General features: G+C 37.1%; 1 protein-coding gene across 1 annotated transcript in view; it reads right to left on the bottom strand.

Annotated features, from left to right (window-relative positions):
• Nucleotides 1-17,929, bottom strand: part of LOC137405975 (phospholipase B1, membrane-associated-like) — a 30,706-nt gene extending 12,777 nt beyond the window's left edge. The window contains exons 1-8 of the mRNA XM_068092463.1: nucleotides 17,875-17,929; nucleotides 16,821-16,871; nucleotides 15,277-15,341; nucleotides 14,602-14,662; nucleotides 14,047-14,328; nucleotides 10,450-10,576; nucleotides 10,020-10,066; nucleotides 6,082-6,181 (exon numbers count right to left, since the gene is read on the bottom strand). Of these exons, the coding sequence (XP_067948564.1) occupies nucleotides 6,082-6,181; nucleotides 10,020-10,066; nucleotides 10,450-10,576; nucleotides 14,047-14,328; nucleotides 14,602-14,662; nucleotides 15,277-15,341; nucleotides 16,821-16,857 (719 nt within the window). The 5' untranslated portion in view covers nucleotides 16,858-16,871; nucleotides 17,875-17,929. The remainder of the gene's footprint in view (nucleotides 1-6,081; nucleotides 6,182-10,019; nucleotides 10,067-10,449; nucleotides 10,577-14,046; nucleotides 14,329-14,601; nucleotides 14,663-15,276; nucleotides 15,342-16,820; nucleotides 16,872-17,874) is intronic.
• Between the last annotated feature and the right edge of the window lie 2,734 nt (nucleotides 17,930-20,663).

The following is a 20,663-nucleotide window of genomic DNA, read 5'->3' as shown; positions in this document are numbered from 1 at the left end:
CAATGAAGCGCTTAGGGTCATACTGGTCTTTGAGAAATTCCAGTATTTCATCCATGTTGAGGTCGTTGATCTGCTTGGGTGTTGAAAGCTGAGCTGCCATATTACTAAGCTGCTTGTAGAGTGTAGGCTGTTGGTTGGTGAGAAAAGTGCCAGCAATCTTGTCTTGATGAATAGAATTTGCTGCAATGAATGTGTTGAATCTGTCTATGTAATCTGTTAGTAGCTCTGCTGTTGGGTCAAAACCTGGGAAGGCTGGAACAGCGGTTGCAGCTGTTTCTTGTTTCCGTTGTAGGTTTTGTAGTAGTAGCTCCATCAGTTTCTTATTCTCCTCCATTCTTTCATCTTGCTGACGTCTGTATTCCTCTTGTTGCTGCTTGAACTCCTCATGCTGCTGTTGTCTATGCTCTTCTTGCTGCTTTCTCTGCTCCTCTTGCTGCTGTCTCTGGTCCTCCTGCTGCTTCTGCATTAGCTTGATCAGGTCTGCTACTTCTGCCATTGTAGTGGTGCAATTTTGAACAGTTACTCTTGTAATAAACTAGAACTCTTTGTATCGATTTTATCAATGATAATATCTGAACAAAACTCTTTGTAACTGTTCAAAAGAGAAATCCTTGTCGCCAATTAGCTTCTGTTATGTTTCTGCACAGAAGCAATTAGATAGAGTATTAAATTAGAGAAATGGTTTATTGCACACTCCAGAGACAACTGATTTGATAACAGAAAACCCAAGTATTTATATGTTTGGTCATAGAAAAGCTTTGTAAAAAGCTACAAGCATTATTAATAGCTATAATGAGACAGTACTATATAATATTAGCTTGTATAAAGCTTTAGCTAAAAAGCATAATGTTTGTTGGCAAAGTACCAGTAATACTTGGCACTTGCATGACAGTATGTAGAACTTTGTATTGGCATTGGGTCATAGTATGTATGTAGAACTTTGTATTGGCATTGGGTCATAGTATGTATGTAGAACTTTGTATTGGCATTGGTTCATAGTATGTATGTAGAACTTTGTATTGGCATTGGGTCATAGTATGTATGTAGAACTTTGTATTGGCATTGGGTCATAGTATGTATGTAGAACTTTGTATTGGCATTGGGTCATAGTATGTATGTAGAACTTTGTATTGGCATTGGTTCATAGTATGTATGTAGAACTTTGTATTGGCATTGGGTCATAGTATGTATGTAGAACTTTGTATTGGCATTGGGTCATAGTATGTATGTAGAACTTTGTATTGGCATTGGTTCATAGTATGTATGTAGAACTTTGTATTGGCATTGGGTCATAGTATGTATGTAGAACTTTGTATTGGCATTGGTTCATAGTATGTATGTAGAACTTTGTATTGGCATTGGTTCATAGTATGTATGTAGAACTTTGTATTGGCATTGGGTCATAGTATGTATGTAGAACTTTGTATTGGCATTGGGTCATAGTATGTATGTAGAACTTTGTATTGGCATTGGGTCATAGTATGTATGTAGAACTTTGTATTGGCATTGGGTCATAGTATGTATGTAGAACTTTGTATTGGCATTGGGTCATAGTATGTATGTAGAACTTTGTATTGGCATTGGTAAGGATCAACAGGATGATGTTTTTTATTAGATGCCCACAAGAAGCAGAGGAAAAGACAGAAATCAGGAGGGAATTACTGAGGGAGTTCAACAAAAGTGTTTTTAAAGTTAGTAATTTATAGTATTGCGAAGGAGTCACTCTGAATTGATAGTGAGTAGTGAATTAACGGCAGGATTATGACGAAATAGAGCCGCACTGGATCATTGTGGTGCAGTACGCAGTAATTTTGCAGTGCATTATACTTTCTAATGCGCCGTAGACATTTTCTGTAACCGCGCATCTACTGCAAATTGCCCACTGTGATCTACCGCGCATTTACTTCTGTGACGCATTACTCGAAACCCAACAATTCAGGCACACCACGAATGTGTATCTTCTAAACTTAAAACTGCATGTGTACTGCAACCTGTGCGTTAGTATGAAGCTAATAGAGTAGATCAACTGACACTGCTGGCTTTCAAAGCATCTGTATCGCATTGTACAAATTGTCAGATGCTATATTTAGCTCATGAGTGCGCTTTGATTCTAATCGACGGAATATTAGTTTTTGTATTGTATTCTCATTTGCATTACATATTAAAACCATAATATATTAATAATAATATAATAGATTATCGTGTCAACCATATACAACATGATAATTGTGGTCAATGTTTGCCTAATCATACTAAAGCTTGAACAACATTCACATTTTGCATTTGTGTTGTGGCTGTTGTGGTTGCGGCCAAGTCATTTCAATATTTGATTCTGTGATAAGTTTTTACGAAAATGTGCTGTGCATGTATGTAGAGTGTAATGTGCTGTGCATGTATGTATAGTGTAATGTGCTGTGCATGTATGTAGAGTGTAATGTGCTGTGCTTGTATGTAGAGTGTAATGTGCTGTGCATGTATGTAGAGTGTAATGTGCTGTGCATGTATATTGAGTGTAATGTGCTGTAAATGTATGTAGAGTTAATGTGCTGTGCATGTATGTAGAGTGTAATGTGCTGTGCATGTATGTAGAGTGTAATGAGCTGTGCATGTATATAGAGTGTAATGTGCTGTAAATGTATGTAGAGTTATTGCGCTGTGCATGTATGTAGAGTGTAATGTCCTGTGCATGTATGTAGAGTGCAATGAGCTGTGCATGTATATAGAGTGTAATGTGCTGTAAATGTATGTAGAGTTAATGGGCTGTGCATGTATGTAGAGTGTAATGCAACAGTTCCTACTGCATATAGAGATGTGAAAAGCAACTAGCTACACTCTTACAGCATCCAGCCCTGGACACTGTGCAGTAGGTAACACCGACACAGCACCAATATTGCTTACTTCACATTAGAAAATAGTTGTACTGCATGTATACGGCGCACTGTGCATTAGTTAAAGTAAGCACTGTAATTATACTGCATACTGCATGACTGTGAGATGCCTACTATTGCTACTGCACTGCTGATGCAACTACATACACTGTAGATACTCAGACAAAAATGCACTGCAGTGCATTTTACATCTGGACATCAATGAATACTTATTTATCAATGTGCAGCTTCAATTTATCATAAACTAAACATATGATAGTGGGCGTAGTATGTTGGGGTAACAAAATAGAAAATGATGTTTGTCACATGTGTGGAAGGATAAATACAAATATTCTGGCCATATTTAGCGCAAGATTTTAAAACCTCTAACACAAGCGTAGAAATGAGCAAGTTTAGGATAAGACAATATGTTTAAAGACATTGTGATGTGATTGGTGGAAGTGCGGTAAGCTGGACTACATGATCAGTAATACACAAGTTTTAGTATATATTTCTGTAAAATGAATACCCTTTTTCGCTGTCGGAATGATCTGACAGGGAAATATATATCAACGCCAATCAGATGACAATTCACAAATTAAAAAAAAACACAATGTTGTTTTTCTGTTTAGTATCAATAAATTAATAGATAAATTGCTACTCTATAGTTTTTTCATGGTTTATCTGTAGTCTGTCACGATCTTTGCCTCTATACCATGATAGATGCTACATACCTTTCTCCTGAATGTCAAAATTACATGGGAAAAGCTCACGCATGGTTTTATTCATTCACAAAATCGCCCAAGTGTCATTGATGGTCACAAACATCTCTCCCGTTTACCCTCTCTCCTATCGCTGACTTCATAAAACTTCTCCAAATTAGTTGGTTCAAGAAGCTAGAGAGTATTGCTTGCTATAGAGTATTGCGTGGCTATAGAACTCTGAAGCTATAGATAGCTCTGCATGGGTCATGGTGGGGTCACGGGGTCATGGCTGCTACCTGCAGCTATGTCATCAAAATAATTGGTTCCCTAAAATTCTAGTGATCACTTGATCAGTAGATGCCAGATAAATCAAATCAAGGCTTCATTTTCTGAGGAAGACAATCGTTATACAATTCACCGACAATTACAGCGCTCTTAAAATCTTTTTTAGTGCTGCGTAACAAAACCCTCTCGACCGACAGTTAAAATACTGAATAAAGAACATTTAGATTTTTTTTTAATTAATTTGACTGTATCTAGCGAAATAGCTGTGGCTAAAAGGCAGTTGAAAATTTATTTTTCTTCTTTGAAAGTCGCGCTCTCCTTCAAATAATTGTAGCTTATCTTTGATGATCTGATATTGAGTATTCCTAAGTAAACTCCAGTTGAAATCCACATCAACTTTTGATTGGAGTTCAATGAGTTTTTGAGTTACGTTCTTCTACTCAAAATTGAGTTCGATGTTTCCGTTTGTAAAGTCTCCTGCTCGAAGCGAATTTAATTTTAGACACAAAGTAACAATAAATAGAGTATCTGCCAAAATTTCCTCAGACTGTCTTTTTCGAAGCGTTTGCAGCATTTGTGCAACTATTTTCAAATAATCAAGTTCATAGGTTCAGCGCCTGTACTACCTATATATAAGTCTTAGTGTTTGTTTGTCTGTTGTTCGTCTGTCCAGTTATAGCGATAAAGTATTAGCAATGAAAAATCATCTTTGTATTGGATTTGAACTCGCGACATTCAAATCGGAAGTCTACTGACAAGTCTGCTGTAACCCTAAGGCTAAGTCTACTGACAAGTCTGCCGTAACCCTAAGGCTAAGTCTACTGACAAGTCTGCTGTAACCCTAAGGCTAAGTCTATTAACAAGCCCGTAACAACAAGGTTAAGCCATTCTTATCATTTCCATCACTCTTATCATATACTGTATATCCTTTTTGCGATTACACATGCTAAATGTGCGCTTTTTTCATTAATTAATATTAGCTTTTGCATTTGTTATTTCCTTGAAATCTTTGTAAAAGCTAATATTTTTTATCAATACCTGATTTTTAATTTGTATTTTTCATATGTATCATTTCAATTTCAAATGTGCTGATATATTTCTATTTCCAGTTTCCCTAAGGTTTAATCGCTAAATCATCGCTAAATACTTTTCACATGGAAAATTGTATTACCTCGAGTAGAAGTTGCCTCTACATACTCTCTCCATTCAGCTAGACAAGGTATCAGACAAAGACAGTCCGATATCTCACTTTTATGTTTGCATCAGTATCAAGAGATACAAGTATCAACCATCAAAACTCTGAATACAACAAGCTTCTGCTGCAACGAGCTTCTGCTGCAACGAGCTTCTGCTGCAACAGTGACCTTTTTTATACACCAACACTTCTTTGTAGTCATTGCTATGCACAACTATTTTCACAGAGCTTTTATTTGTCCACTTTCTGCTTAAACACTCATATCAATCCTCAAGCTTGCTTTTTACATATTTTATGCATTCAGTTCCAACATTATTATATTAGCTAGACTGTTCATTAGTTTGTTAGTTGGACTATAGTTTCTTTGCGTTGTTCTTTTTTATTTGTTTTGTTTGTACACTGCTTTTTAGTTAGTTTACTTGCTGCGGTACCTTGTGGGAAACATGTTGTAGAATATGACTATTGACCACAATAAATATTGCTCATATATATATATATATATATATATATATTGCTATTATTAATTCAACATATTCATGATTTTTATTTTGTTTTCTAAGTTAGTAATAATTGTACCTGTATAAAATCAATTCTCCTTTTAATCATCCTAGCAAAACAGACTATCTAACCATTACTTACTAATTACTAGCCATTACTTACTAATTACTAGCCATTACTTACTAATTACTAGCCATTACTTACTAATTACTAGCCATTACTTACTAATTACTAGCCATTACTTACTAATTACTAGCCATTACTTACTAATTACTAGCCATTACTTACTAATTACTAGCCATTACTTACTAATTATTTCACATTTAAACACCTTTACAGTTGTTATATTTTTTCTTCTAATTTTATTTGAGCTGCAAAATACATTTTTTTCCTGATATGAAGTTTGGAAGTTAAAATGGTAACTGTTGTCATATGGTAAATAAAAATAAAGTTTCTATACAAGAACTTTCTTATTACCCGGGCAACTCCGGGTAGCACAGCTAGGGGTTACTAAAGGCACTTATCTACTTACTTAGCTGTGGCACCTGCTTCTCCAACATTAAACTGAGGGGATCCCGAACCTGAACTAGTAGAGAAACCGTAGATGTCTTCATTAAATGCTTTTAGTATATCTACAAGAATACACACGGGTCACTTGCATTACGCTGGTTAATGAACCTTGATTGGTTTCAACGTGGTTGTCAGTTGGAGGGATGAATAAGAACATATATATTGAAGAGATGTCTTTAATCTAGTGTTTATAGAGCACAGACTATAGAATATGGATCACAGCCTATAGAATATAGACCACTGACTATAAAATATAGACCACAGACTATAGAATATAGACCACAGACTATCGAGTGTAGACCACAGACTATAGATCACAGACTATAGAATATAGACCACTGACTAGAGAATATAGACCACAGACTATAGAATATAGTCTGTGGTCTTTAGAATATAGTCTGTGGTCTATAGAATATAGACCACAGACTATAGAATATAGACCACAGACTATAGAATATAGACCACAGACTATCGAGTGTAGACCACAGACTATAGATCACAGACTATAGAATATAGACCACTGACTAGAGAATATAGACCACAGACTATAGAATATAGACCACATACTATAGAATATAGACCACAGACTATAGAATATAGATCACAGATTATAGAATATAGACCACTGACTAGAGAATATAGACCACAGACTATAGAATATAGTCTGTGGTCTATAGAATATGGTCTGTGGTCTGTAGTCTATAGAGAAAACTTTGCGCTCACCGAGTAGAAACTGGAAGTTGTCTGTAAGAGTTGATGAGTAGGTAATGGATTATATAAATTACTATCAGTAGACATACTGTGACTAATAAATAATCTAGCAGGCTCACCATTTATGTAAACAAACTACTCGACAATTTTATAGCTAGAAAAACAATTTTACCAACACCTACAGTAACATTACCTTGCATACAGTATACCTACAAGCATGACATTTAGTTTTTTTATTTATTTTTATTGTAGAAACGGTGATCTCAAAGTTTTAGGAATTTTGTAACAACAGGATGAAAGCTATTATATTCTTTACAATGAAATATCATGAAATTCCCAATGACATGCAAGCGTGATCTAGCACTTTCTAATATTTTAAATAATTGATACGACTTAAGGAGTAAAATAATATTAAAATAGGTAAAAAAGTCTAAGAAAAAATAAATAAGCTAAATGCTCTTTGAAACTAGCAATAATAAAACTAATAAAGCGATATGTGTCGGTTATGATTCGGTTAGCAACTTATGCAACTCAAATTTAAAGATGAACTTAGACAAAAATTTTAGTAGATTTTATCAGAAAGTGTCGGTATTTTTCTATCCTTTGGCAATGTTTGAGATGTTTGATGTGATCTGACTGCCAGGACGTTTCAAAATTAGAATTGACAAAAACCTGATCACGGTTAAAATGCTGAGATGAAAAATACATACCAAAATGAATATATCATTATTGATACCGGCTGTTCAAGGGTTACGGGCCTTTATTCTGTCGGTCTCTTTGCTGAAGTGCAACTGTAGACATCATAATCGCACTTTCGTCTTAACCACGATCAGGTTTTGCTGATTTTAATCTTGAAACATTCTAGTAGGTAAATCACTTCAAACAACAAAAACAATTTCAACTGATAGAAAAATACCGAGACTTTCTGATAATATCTACTAAATGTTTGTGTAAATACATTGTTAATTTTTGCTTTACATTTGCTCATGACAAGAGATACCTGTGACATCACGGCTCCAGAGATACCTGTGACATCACGGCTTAAGAGATACCTGTGACATCACGGCTCCAGAGATACCTGTGACATCACGGCTTAAGAGATACCTGTGACATCACGGCTCCAGAAAGATACCTGTGACGTCATGGCTTAAGAGATACCTGTGACATCACGGCTCCAGAGATACCTGTGACATCACGGCTTAAGAGATACCTGTGACATCACGGCTCCAGAGATACTTGTGGCGTTGTGGCTTAAGAGATACCTGTGACGTCACGGCTTAAGAGATACCTGTGACATCACGGCTTAAGAGATACCTGTGACATCACGGCTCCAGAGATACTTGTGGCGTTGTGGCTTAAGAGATACCTGTGACGTCACGGCTTAAGAGATACCTGTGACATCACGGCTCCAGAGATACCTGTGACATCACGGCTTAAGAGATACCTGTGACATCACGGCTCCAGAGATACTTGTGGCGTTGTGGCTTAAGAGATACCTGTGACGTCACGGCTTAAGAGATACCTGTGACATCACGGCTTAAGAGATACCTGTGACATCACGGCTCCAGAGATACTTGTGGCGTTGTGGCTTAAGAGATACCTGTGACGTCACGGCTTAAGAGATACCTGTGACATCACGGCTTAAGAGATACCTGTGATGTCACGGCTCCAGAGATACCTGTGACATCACGGCTCCAGAGATACTTGTGACGTCATGGCTTAAGAGATATCTGTGACGTCACGGCTTAAGGGGTTACCTGTGATGTCACGGCTTTAGAGATACCTGTGACGTCACGGCTCCAGAGAGATACCTGTGACGTCATGGCTTTAGAGATACCTGTGATGTTACGGCTCTAGAGATACCTGTGACGTCACGGCTCCAGAGATACCTGTGACGTCATGGCTTAAAGGTTGACTTGCAGCAAAATTCACATTACCGTTATTTGATATGAAAAGATTCACCGTGTCTTACTCTGTTGTGTTGTAGGTGCAAAATATGTGGAAAGGTGATTACAAGCTCTTAAAAGCTCAAAAACGAACAGAAAATCACAGCCAAACGAGACCGCCGTAGTTTGGATTCCCTTTCCAAAACGGCTCAAATGTGATGTAGTTGTGAGAGATGGTTCCTGTTTACACTTTCTTGCAACCTTATTCATCGAAATGTTTTCACAAATATACTTCACACATTCAATAAAACCATGTCTACTGTTCTTACGCGTCTATTTTATCGTCATCGTAATGCTGTCACTTTTAGCAGTGATATCTTATAACTTGCCGTAAAAATTCGTTTAATTTTTTAGCCTTAGCTTGAAGGAGTACATATCATTGTCTGATAATCATGACGAGCCTGTTGGTCACTTGTGATAATCGAAAAGTGCTGCAGAAATTATTTGCGAAGTATTGGGTCACATGATCAGATTACGACTTGTCGATTATACCAGGCCGAAAAACAACTGTAAAGTAGCGAGCATCTATATTTAATATGGGGTCTTCGGTAACACCCGAAGTGTTTGTCATAAACTAGTACTACGATAAGTTTTACATTGAGCTTTGTATTGATCTTTCAATTCACGTGAGAACATACGTGACAAGACGATAACCAAATTTCGTGGCTACGTCGGATAAATAAATAGATTCCAATCTACAGCGGCTTTTCGTTTATGAGCTTTTAAGAGCTTGTAATCACTTTTCCACCCATTTGGCACTTACAACACAACAGAGTAAGACATGGTGAATCTTTTGATACCAAATAACTGTAATGTAAATTTTGTTGCAGGTCAACCTTTAAGGGATACCTGTGATGTCATGGCTTTAGAGATACCTGTGACGTCACGGCTCCAGAGATACCTGTGACATCACGGCTTTAGAGATATCTGTGACATCGCGGCTCCTGAGATACCTGTGATGTCATGGCTCTAGAGATACCTGTGACGTCACGGCTCCAGAAAGATACCTGTGACGTTACAGCTCAAGCATGTCTAGCTTTTTCATGTTAGGTTTTAGGAGATGAGTAAGTTCCTGTTCTTCGAATAGCTAGTGATTTGTTAAAAGAACACTGGCTCAAGCTTTTGTCAAATACTTATGGACAGCGAACGTTACATGAAATCAGCTCAATCAGCTAGTCAGCTAGATTTAGAGAGGCATCTGGTACTAGAAGAACAAGTAAAAAGAATCAGGAAGGATACTCACTTGGTAGGGTTGTGACTCCTTCAGAAAGGCTTCTGTCTCCTCCGATACTGAAACACAGAATCAATTGATGTGAGAGAGATTGACACAGCACTGCCAACTATTTCTTTTATTGCGAATTACTTTTGTGTTTTCCTGCCATAGCTTTAATAGTTATAATGCAACTAGCTCTTGTCACAGGCAGACCCAATGCAGTATAGCGATGATATTCACTGCAATCTGTTTCTGTGATTCTCAACTTAATGCTGGGAGACGAAATCATGTTTAAAAAAAGTAAAATCAATATTCATGTTGATAGTTAAACTCGTAGCAACAGTACAATAACATCCAAATATTTCCTTTGTGAATAATCCAAATGTTTTAAAGATATAGTGGAAAACCTTTAGAATTTAGCTAAAGGTCGACTCATAATAGTAGTAAACATATATGATACCTGAATGCATGTCCCCTATCTTCTCTAAGTACGCCAAAAACGTTGGTAGCCTGGGCACCATTGCCAGCTGTGATGGAGTCCCCCATAGCCGCCACCACTTTTATATCTCCTGCCCTGAGCCTGTGAACTAAAATAAAAGCACCAGAATCTTGCACTGAAGAGAAAAATTAGCAGAATAAAAGGTTAGCTGACAGCTCAGAATATTATGGCATTAAAAGCAACAGATAAAATTACAGATTGGTGTTTTAATAACAAATTTGTGTAAGTTTAACCAAATACTAAGTTTTATCAAAAATTTATAGTCACACAAATGGACTGTAAAATTTTCAAATTATCGAGCAGAGACAGTCACAGCGCAATATAATCATATTAAGATCGCTTGGTTTTTGAGATAGATTATCAAAAATTGTTCACTCAAAATCCTTTTTTAAGATAGCAGAGCATAGATTGTTGTATTTGGATGTTTAGTCTATATATCTTTATTGGTAAATATCTAATATGTTATGATAACACAAGTACAAGTATTTAATATAACCGCATTTACTGCTTAACTCACCAGAAACGATCAGTACACATGCGTCAACCACAAGTATAAAAGATAACTACTAAAAATATATGGTACGATAACTATGAAATGCCGACGAATGTATAAAGTGTGAGAGAAGATGACTCTTAACTATATACAACATAGATGACTTTTGAGAATAGCTAATTTTACCGACAATGTTTAAATTTCCAGTTGGTATAAGGGAGGAATTTATTGCTAGCACAATTTACAAGCCGATTGGTGTAATTCTATAACCACAACTTGAAAACATACGGGGCGTATAAATATGAGAGAGACTTTAGTATTTGTGTAATCTACTTCATCCTTGCTAACATGTGCAGAAGATTGATGTAATGAGAGCAAACTAATCACCAGTCTCTTAGCTATAGACTTAATTTATAGCGGGTAAATATCACTAGTGATATTTACCCTCTATATATTGTCACTATTCTATCTTATATATTCTATACTAGCGATATTCCGGGTGTTGCACTGGTGTTAAAAACAGCTTATAAAACAGTGGCAGGTATGTATTTGCCTGCCCCTTACCATTAGTCTGGCACATTGCCAATGGCTAGTTTGAGTAGACTAGTAATTTAATAATAAAACCTGTTAGAGCAGATATTCACCCATATCGCCCAATGAATTTATCATTCTTGCGTAGCTCATTGGTTTAGTGAGTCCCCTGGTGATCGAAAGACTCCGAGATCAAATCTTCTGCGATGCGGATTCTACATTCCAATATTTTAATAGCTATAGCCCGACATAGTGAAGGACATATATGACATAGTGAAGGACATATATGACATAGTGAAGGACATATATGACATAGTGAAGGACATATATGACATAGTGAAGGACATATATGACATAGTGAAGGACATATATGACATAGTGAAGGACATATATGACATAGTGAAGGACATATATACACCCACAGACTTTGAGATTTACATATATAGATTGTTACTATTCCAATTACTTGGTCTAGTCATGATGCATTATCAATAAGGGCCAACATCAGTTAATTTGTACTGGGTTCTTTGATTGGCTGATCTGCAGCCTTGACATCAGTTAATTTGTACTGGGTTCTTTTATTAGCTGATCTGCAGCCTTGACATAGGTTATTTACACATCTATGTCTGCTCAGAACATGGCTTTCTTACATCGCAGTTAAGAGTGCTCCTCGTGGGTGTTTTTGCCTCTAACACTAATATTTTGTATTACTAATATCATAATCTATATATATGTTTTTCAAAGTTGATGTGTGTATCTGTCTGTCATTGTATATGTCCATCAATAGCTATTGAAATCTTGGAAAAAATAATCCGTACAGCAGAAGATTTGATCTCTAATGATCCCATTCACCAGCTAGACGCCTTACCAATTCAGCCACAGAGGTTGCTAGATTGCTAAGCGGTGTATGTCGCTATATGGGAGAAAATATGCTCCCGCTTTCCGTTACAACGTAACATCACAGAGAGGGGTAGTTCTTATTAGTAAGCTTACTCAAACTATCCATTGGCAATGTGCCAGGCTAATAGCGAGTGGCAGGCAACTCTCATTACCTCTCATTGTTTATAAGCTGATTTTTAATACCCAGGCAAGGCCGGGTAGCACAGCTAGTCTATATATGTATATAAATGTCAAAGTTTGTCTGTATGTTTGAACTTTGGTATGTCCGGCTATAGCCATTAAAAATTTGGAATTACATATCCATTTCATGCTGGATTTAAACTCACGAAGATTGCATCCGCAAGTTTCAAACCCAGCAGTTAACAACTGAGCTATACAGTCCTTAGCATTCTATCGCTCTTGTCATATACCGTATACCATATGCATACGGCTGAAATATGTGCACTTTTGATTATTAACTAATATTACCTTTTGCATTTGTTAGTTTTTGAAATTGTTCAAAAACTAATTTTTTGCTACCATTACCTATTTTTTAATTTGTAATTTCAAATGTGTTGCTACACTTCTATTTCCGGTTTTTCATAAGGCTTGATTCTTAAATGGGTAAAGACTAACACTTTTTATGGAATAGCCTCTACATTCTCTCTCTCTGTTCGGTTAGACAAAGTATCAGACAAAGACAGTCCGATATCTCTATTTCACATTTGTACTAGTATCAAGAGGTGCCAGTATCATCGTATTCAAAGTTTTGATGGATAGCTTCTGCTGGAACAGTAACCTTTTTTATACACACACTTTTATGTACGAATAGTTCTTATTAATTCAACATATTCAGGAGTTTTATTTTGTTTTCTCAGTTCTTATTAATTGTATCATTACCAAATCATCTTTTATTGTAATCGTAGCAAAACAGACTTAATTTAGCTATTACTTGCTAATTATTTCACATTACATTTATACACTTTTATAGTTGTTTTATTTTGTTTTTTAATTTATTTGACCTGCACAAAACATTTTTCTCATGATATAAAGTTTGAAAGTTACAGTTGTTTGACCAAGTTTGAAAACCTTTACAGTTGTTTTATTTTTTCTCTTAATTTATTTAAATTGCACAAAACACTTTACTCATGATATAAAGTTTGAAAGTTAAAATGGTAACTGTTGTTATATGTTAAATGAAAATAAATTTTCGAAGCAAAGACTTTTATTACGCGGGCAACGCCGGACATTTAGCTAGTCATTGATAAAAATGAGTTACAATTGTTGTAAATAAAAGTAATTTTTAAATAGTTTCAGTTAACCTTCACAAAGTGACACCTTGCGCAGTCATGGCTCTGGTGAGGTTTAGTTATTTACAGATATCTGAGCCTAACTCTATGAGTGCAGCTTTATTAACGACTATTTTAGGAGAACCATGCATACCATGAACTAAAACTGTTTTGGTAATTTCCTTTGTTTTATAATGAAAGTGTGTAGGCCTGCAGTGGTTTGCAAATGACCAGGTAAAAACAGGTATCCGACACAGTGAATAAAGGTTGCAGCACATTGGAATGTATAAAACTGCTGTAAAAGAAAACGCAAGGTTTCAGTTGCTCAATATAGAAAGCATCGCCATATTCTAATCAAGCACATACCTGAAGTAGGAATACCTGAAGATGTGAAGCTTCCCAGACACCCAGCTGCATTTGCAATCACCGGCATGATTGGTTGAACAGCAGTTGCATTCACGGCAACCATTGGCCGAGCAAAGTTAGGCTGAGATAGTCTTGATGAAGCGATGACTGACCCTGCTATGACTGGCCTGACAGTCACTTGTTGAGCTGTGATTGGTCTAGAAGAAACTGGTTGAGCTGAGATTGGTCGAGAAGAAACTGGTTGAGCTGTGATTGGTCTAGAAGAAACTGGTTGAGCTGCTCCTACAATAGGAGAGTCTAATTAAGCTAGGCCAGTGACATTAAAGACATTTGATTGGTTCCTTGAAAAAGCTCACAAAGCTGGCGAAGGCCTGTTGGTGCTGCCTGCATCAGCAGAGACTAAAAACGTTCAAAGAATAGATGCAAACTATACAAGTAGCATGATATGGCAACTCCTGTTGTTTCCAACTTGGTCAGCACCTGTCATGTTTGGGGGTCTCAGCCCAGGTAGGGCAGTCAATGGGTCAGGCTGCAACAGGAATGAAGAGATATTACCTGGTGGAAAGGAAGGGCCAACAGGTTCCAAATCAGATGGTTGACCATTTTCTGAGGGAAACTACAATAGAGGATAAAAAGAAATAATTAAAGATGGCTAAAGAGAAACAAAAACAAGCACAGTTATATGAAAATAAGCAAAAACTCCTTTAAACGTGTTTTCCACATATAGTCAGGGAGTAATGACACAATTTCTTTTGAAATATATATCAGGCCAGTTTAATATGACTACTGCATTTATAACAGAATGCAAACTTTTTTTAGAGCTGCATGAAAAGATAACTTGTCTGATAAAGTTACATGTCATCAAGTTTAGTTTAAGCTCCATGTGCTTGGATTGGATTATGTATGACCAAGAGAAGGAAAACTCGTAACTGTCGTATACAGATGAACCCTTAACCGGAGAATACAGATGAACCCTTAATTGGAGAATACAGATTAACCCTTAGCTGGAGAATACAGATGATTCCTTTACTGTAAAATACAGATAAACCCTTAACTGGCGTATACAGATAAACCCTGAACTGTCGTATACAAATGAACTCTTAACTGAATAATACAGACGAACCCTTAATTGGAGAATACAGATGAAATCTCAACTGGAGTATACCGATGATCCATAAGTGCCAGGCACAAGATGCCATTAGTAAGTAAACAGAAATTATCATAACTCACCCTTCGGAGTCTAAACAAGCCTGCAGCTTCTTGTGGCTCTAGACAGTTAACTATACACCAAATTCCTGCCAAAACAACAGAAATTACTGAGCATTTCCTCTAAGCACATGATCTTTGGGGCATGAGTTCATGAGTTCATGGCTGGGTGAAGAAAGTCCAGCAGCTAAAGTATTATGTAGTAGAATAAGTCCTTGACATATAAAAAATTTGAGATAGCAGAAAAATTCTAAGCAAATTTTTGCCTTGAAATATGGGACCAATTTGAGATGCGAGCCAGGTCGCCGTGTACGCAAGTGGCCACTTACTCAAACAACACCACTTGTACTTTCTCGTCGGATCAGTTTGATAAAGTTTTAAAAAGGTTGGCTAATAGTCAAGGTGAAAGCGAGGCAGAAAGAGCAAAGCCAGAAAGGGTGTGTATAGCAGCTAAGTACATTTAAGGGTGTGTATAGCAGCTAAGTACATTTAAGGGTGTATATAGCAGCTAAGTACATTTAAGGGTGTGTATAGCAGCTAAGTACATTTAAGGGTGTGTATAGCAGCTAAGTACATTTAAGGGTGTGTATAGCAGCTAAGTACATTTAAGGGTGTGTATAGCAGCTAAGTACATTTAAGGGTGTGTATAGCAGCTAAGTACATTTAAGGGTGTGTATAGCAGCTAAGTACATTTAAGGGTGTGTATAGCAGCTAAGTACATTTAAGGGTGTGTATAGCAGCTAAGTACATTTAAGGGTGTGTATAGCAGCTAAGTACATTCAAGGGTGTGTATAGCAGCTAAGTACATTTAAGGGTGTGTATAGCAGCTAAGTACATTTAAGGGTGTGTATAGCAGCTAAGTACATTTAAGGGTGTGTATAGCAGCTAAGTACATTTAAGGGTGTGTATAGCAGCTAAGTACATTTAAGGGTGTGTATAGCAGCTAAGTACATTTAAGGGTGTGTATAGCAGCTAAGTACATTTAAGGGTGTGTATAGCAGCTAAGTACATTTAAGGGTGTGTATAGCAGCTAAGTACATTTAAGTACATTTAAGTACATTTAAGTTAAATTTAAAGTTCATGTTACGTAGCGTCAAGAAAGTGTAACGTACCGAATGTGTTACTGTCAAGTCTCTCTCATACCGCCGTTAGCCGCTACCATCTATCTTGAAGGCAAGAACTCAATACAGTACTGTACATAGTAATGTGACATTTTATTGCAGACCATAATCATTAGATAGGGATTTGTTACGTTGTAAGTGTAGGTGGTGAACTAGAACAATTAATAACCCGTTTTTTTCATTTTAATATCCTGTTTTTTAAAGTTTGTCAAAAGGAGGAGTGAATTAATTTGTATTTAGTTATCCATATGAGGAACATTGTTTTGAGAAATGCATAATAATGCATGACTAATCAACTGCTGTTTACAAATTTTTGTGGTGATGAATTGTACTAATCCTCTTACAGGAGTTGTGGAGGGAGCCACCTTAAACTAGTTTTGTCCCGTGGCAGGTAAGGTAAATGACGCCAACCACCAAATATCACATGATGTATAAAGAGGGTCTCACCAAAGAAGAGGATAACTGTGAGAAGACAGGACGACATACTGATGGCGAAACCTACAATATAAACTTGACGGCTATGGCTTGCCTCGTCAACGATTTTGTGACAGCTGAAAATTGTGGAGTGCTTTCTCTTAAAAAATGAAAGCAGAAGTTTCAAAACACAGAGTAATAACAATGTAATGAGGATAACTGTGATCTGCCTCTACATAGACTGTAACACATTCAGCAGGTCTGTCTCTACATAGACTGTAACACATTCAGCAGGTCTGTCTCTACATAGACTGTAGCACATTCAGCAGATCTGCCTCTACATAGACTGTAACACATTCAGCAGGTCTGCCTCTACATAGACTGTAACACATTCAGCAGGTCTGCCTCTACATAGACTGTAACACATTCAGCAGGTCTGTCTCTACATAGACTGTAACACATTTAGCAGGTCTGCCTCTACATAGACTGTAACACATTCAGCAGGTCTGCCTCTACATAGACTGTAACACATTCAGCAGGTCTGCCTCTACATAGACTGTAACACATTCAGCAGGTCTGTCTCTACATAGACTGTAACACATTCAGCAGGTCTGTCTCTACATAGACTGTAACACATTCAGCAGGTCTGTCTCTACATATACTGTAGCACATTCAGCAGGTCTGTCTCTACATAGACTGTAGCACATTCAGCAGGTCTGTCTCTACATAGACTGTAACACATTCAGGAGGTCTGTCTCTACATAGACTGTAACACATTCAGCAGGCCTGTCTCTACATAGACTGTAACACATTCAACAGGTCTGTCTCTACATAGAATGTAACACATTCTATTTTTAACATATTGTATCAGCAACTAATGTTTGCTGGTGACATTTGTAAGTATATTCTCAAAGTTCACACCATTGTTTTCCAACTGTCAACCAGACCGCAATAGTATAGATTCAGTTAAAATCTGAATAGAACAGGTTGGATGAGGGCTATATAATAAACATCCACACTGGAGTACATAAATAATTTGCAAGCGCTTAGAGGAAAACAAATAGAGGTAATAAATTTAGTATCCTACCTTAGTAAGAGTCTATTGTGTCTAAAGACCTCCACTCAATCAGTGAGCATCTCTGATGGTTAGATAGATGACTAACCATTCAATTAGCATAGCAACATCATATATCAAAATGAACTCCCTCCCATTCCCACACAGATAGATTGCAGAACAAGCGATTATGCAGGGCAGGTCCAACCTTAATGTCGACGTTAGGTGGTGCATAGTTGCAAAAGTTGAGCCATGCCTTGTTCTATTTTGCACCGTTAGCTTGGTGACAGGGACTGACGTAACAGTTGTGCCACTTTGAGCAACTCTCAACAACATCATAGCTAACGTATGAAAGGAGTTTTCCCTTATGTTTCCTACTTGCTTTAAAGAGAAATGCCCAATTTTATCGGCTTGCCATGAGAACTGGTCCAAGACAATAGCACAACAACTCTGACTGCGGATGCCTCCAGTACCTTTATTCTAGAACATAATTCATTTCAAATTTTTGTTCAACAATCGAATTGCTCAAATACTGAATCAATTTCCCCAGAGAAAAAAGATATTGAATAGAAATTCCTTCTTAGACATTTTAATATTTAATGTAATATTATAATGTAATATTACATTGTGTAGTATTAATATAATATGAGTATAACAAATTAATATAGTATTTAAAACATAGACTGCTACGTGTAAACTAGTAAATTATAAAAATAAAGATATAGATGCATGCTCTTTTCAACTTTCACTACGATCTCCTTTTTTAACTCAATCACGGACCTCATGATCTTCCTTTTCGGCATCACTGCTGACTTTCTTAGGGTCCGTAATTAATAAAATTACAAATAAAGAAAAATAAAAACTGCAAAAAGAGTAGGGACGGTGGGGGAGTATTGGGACACGGGATGTATTGGGACACGGGATGTATTGGGACACGGGATGTATTGGGACACGGGATGTATTGGGACACGGGATGTATTGGGACACGGGATGTATTGGGACACGGGATGTATTGGGACACGGGATGTATTGGGACACGGGGTGTATTGGGACACGGGGTGTATTGGGACACGGAATGTATTGGGACAGACCTAAAATTCAAACTTCAACACTTTGTGAAGTTGTCTTTCCACTCACCAGAAAGAGGAAATAACATTACTGCTCAGCTATATAAAATTTGTCCGCTTTGCATGAAGGAGGAAATTTTGGTGAGTATTTATTCACTTTTCTCTAGCAAAATTAAAGTTCAAGCTGAATTGAATTTGCTAATTAAGCGTGAAAGAATTACAGCCGAGTGAGAATTGTTAGTTTATGAAAACCATCCGAACTTCAGCTTGGCGCGTTAATATCAAATTAGGCTTGCAAAATTTTATATAACAATAGTTCAAGTCTCTTGACTGCTGTAGAGACACTTTGGGACGGGTTGCATTGGGACATGTCCCAATGCACTCCATGTGTCCCAATGCACTCCATGTGTGCCAATGCACTCCATGTGTCCGAATGCACTCCATGTGTGCCAATGCACTCCATGTGTCCCAATGCACTCCATGTGTGCCAATGCACTCCATGTGTCCCAATGCACTCCATGTGTGCCAATGCACTCCATGTGTCCCAATGCACTCCGTGTGTGCCAATGCACTCCGTGAACTATTTTACTTTTTTGCATAGTTTACAATTACCAGAATGCAAAGAAAGTTAACTACTGCACTATGCACTTCATCAAGGCTATGTTAGCCTTAGCAATTAGTAACAAGGGTCAGTAATTGCTACTTGTTTTAATAATGCATAAAATATATCATAAATTCTTATTACAGAGAATCATGGTATGTAATCGAAAACCAACCAGACGCATTAGTCATACAGATGAGCATATTACAGCTGCTGTACAACTGGTGCTAGATGGATTAGTCATACAAATGAGCATATTACAGCTGCTGTACAACTGGTGTTAGATGGATTAGTCATACAGATGAGCATATTACAGCTGCTGTACAATTGGTGTTAGATGGATTAGACATACAGATGAGCATATTACAGCTGCTGTACAACTGGTGTTAGATGGATTAGTCATACATATGAGCATATTACAGCTGCTGTACAACTGGTGTTAGATGGATTAGTCATACAGATGAGCATATTACAGCTGCTGTACAACTGGTGTTAGATGGATTAGTCATATAGATGAGCATATTACATCTGCTGTACAACTGTTGTTAGATGGATTAGTCATACAGATGAGCATATTACAGCTGCTGTACAACTGGTGTTAAATGGATTAGTCATACAGATGAGCATATTACAGCTGCTGTACAACTGGTGTTAGATGGATTAGTCATACAGATGAGCATATTACAGCTGCTGTACAACTGGTGTTAGGTGCATTAGTCATACAGATGAGCATATTACAGCTGCTGTACAACTGGTGTTAGACGGATTAGTCATACAGATGAGCATATTACAGCTGCTGTACAACTGAAGCTAGATGGATTAGTCATACAGATGAGCATATTACATCTGCTGTACAACTGGTGTTAGATGGATTAGTCATACAGATGGGCATATTACAGCTGCTGTACAACTAGTGCTAGATGGATTAGTCATACAAATGAGCATACTACAGCTGCTGTACAACTGGTGTTAGATGGATTAGTCATACAGAGGAGCACATTACAGCTGCTGTACAACTGGTGTTAGATGGATTAGTCATACAGATGAGCATATTACAGCTGCTGTACAATTGGTGTTAGATGTCTGAACTGTCTGATAATGGCAATGCATTGAAATGATAACACTAACATATTCACATTCAACTTGTAGGTGAG

This window comes from Watersipora subatra, chromosome 10, assembly GCF_963576615.1.
Source record: "Watersipora subatra chromosome 10, tzWatSuba1.1, whole genome shotgun sequence".
Classification (NCBI taxonomy): domain Eukaryota; kingdom Metazoa; phylum Bryozoa; class Gymnolaemata; order Cheilostomatida; family Watersiporidae; genus Watersipora; species Watersipora subatra.
This window is presented reverse-complemented; position numbering and strand designations above follow the sequence as displayed.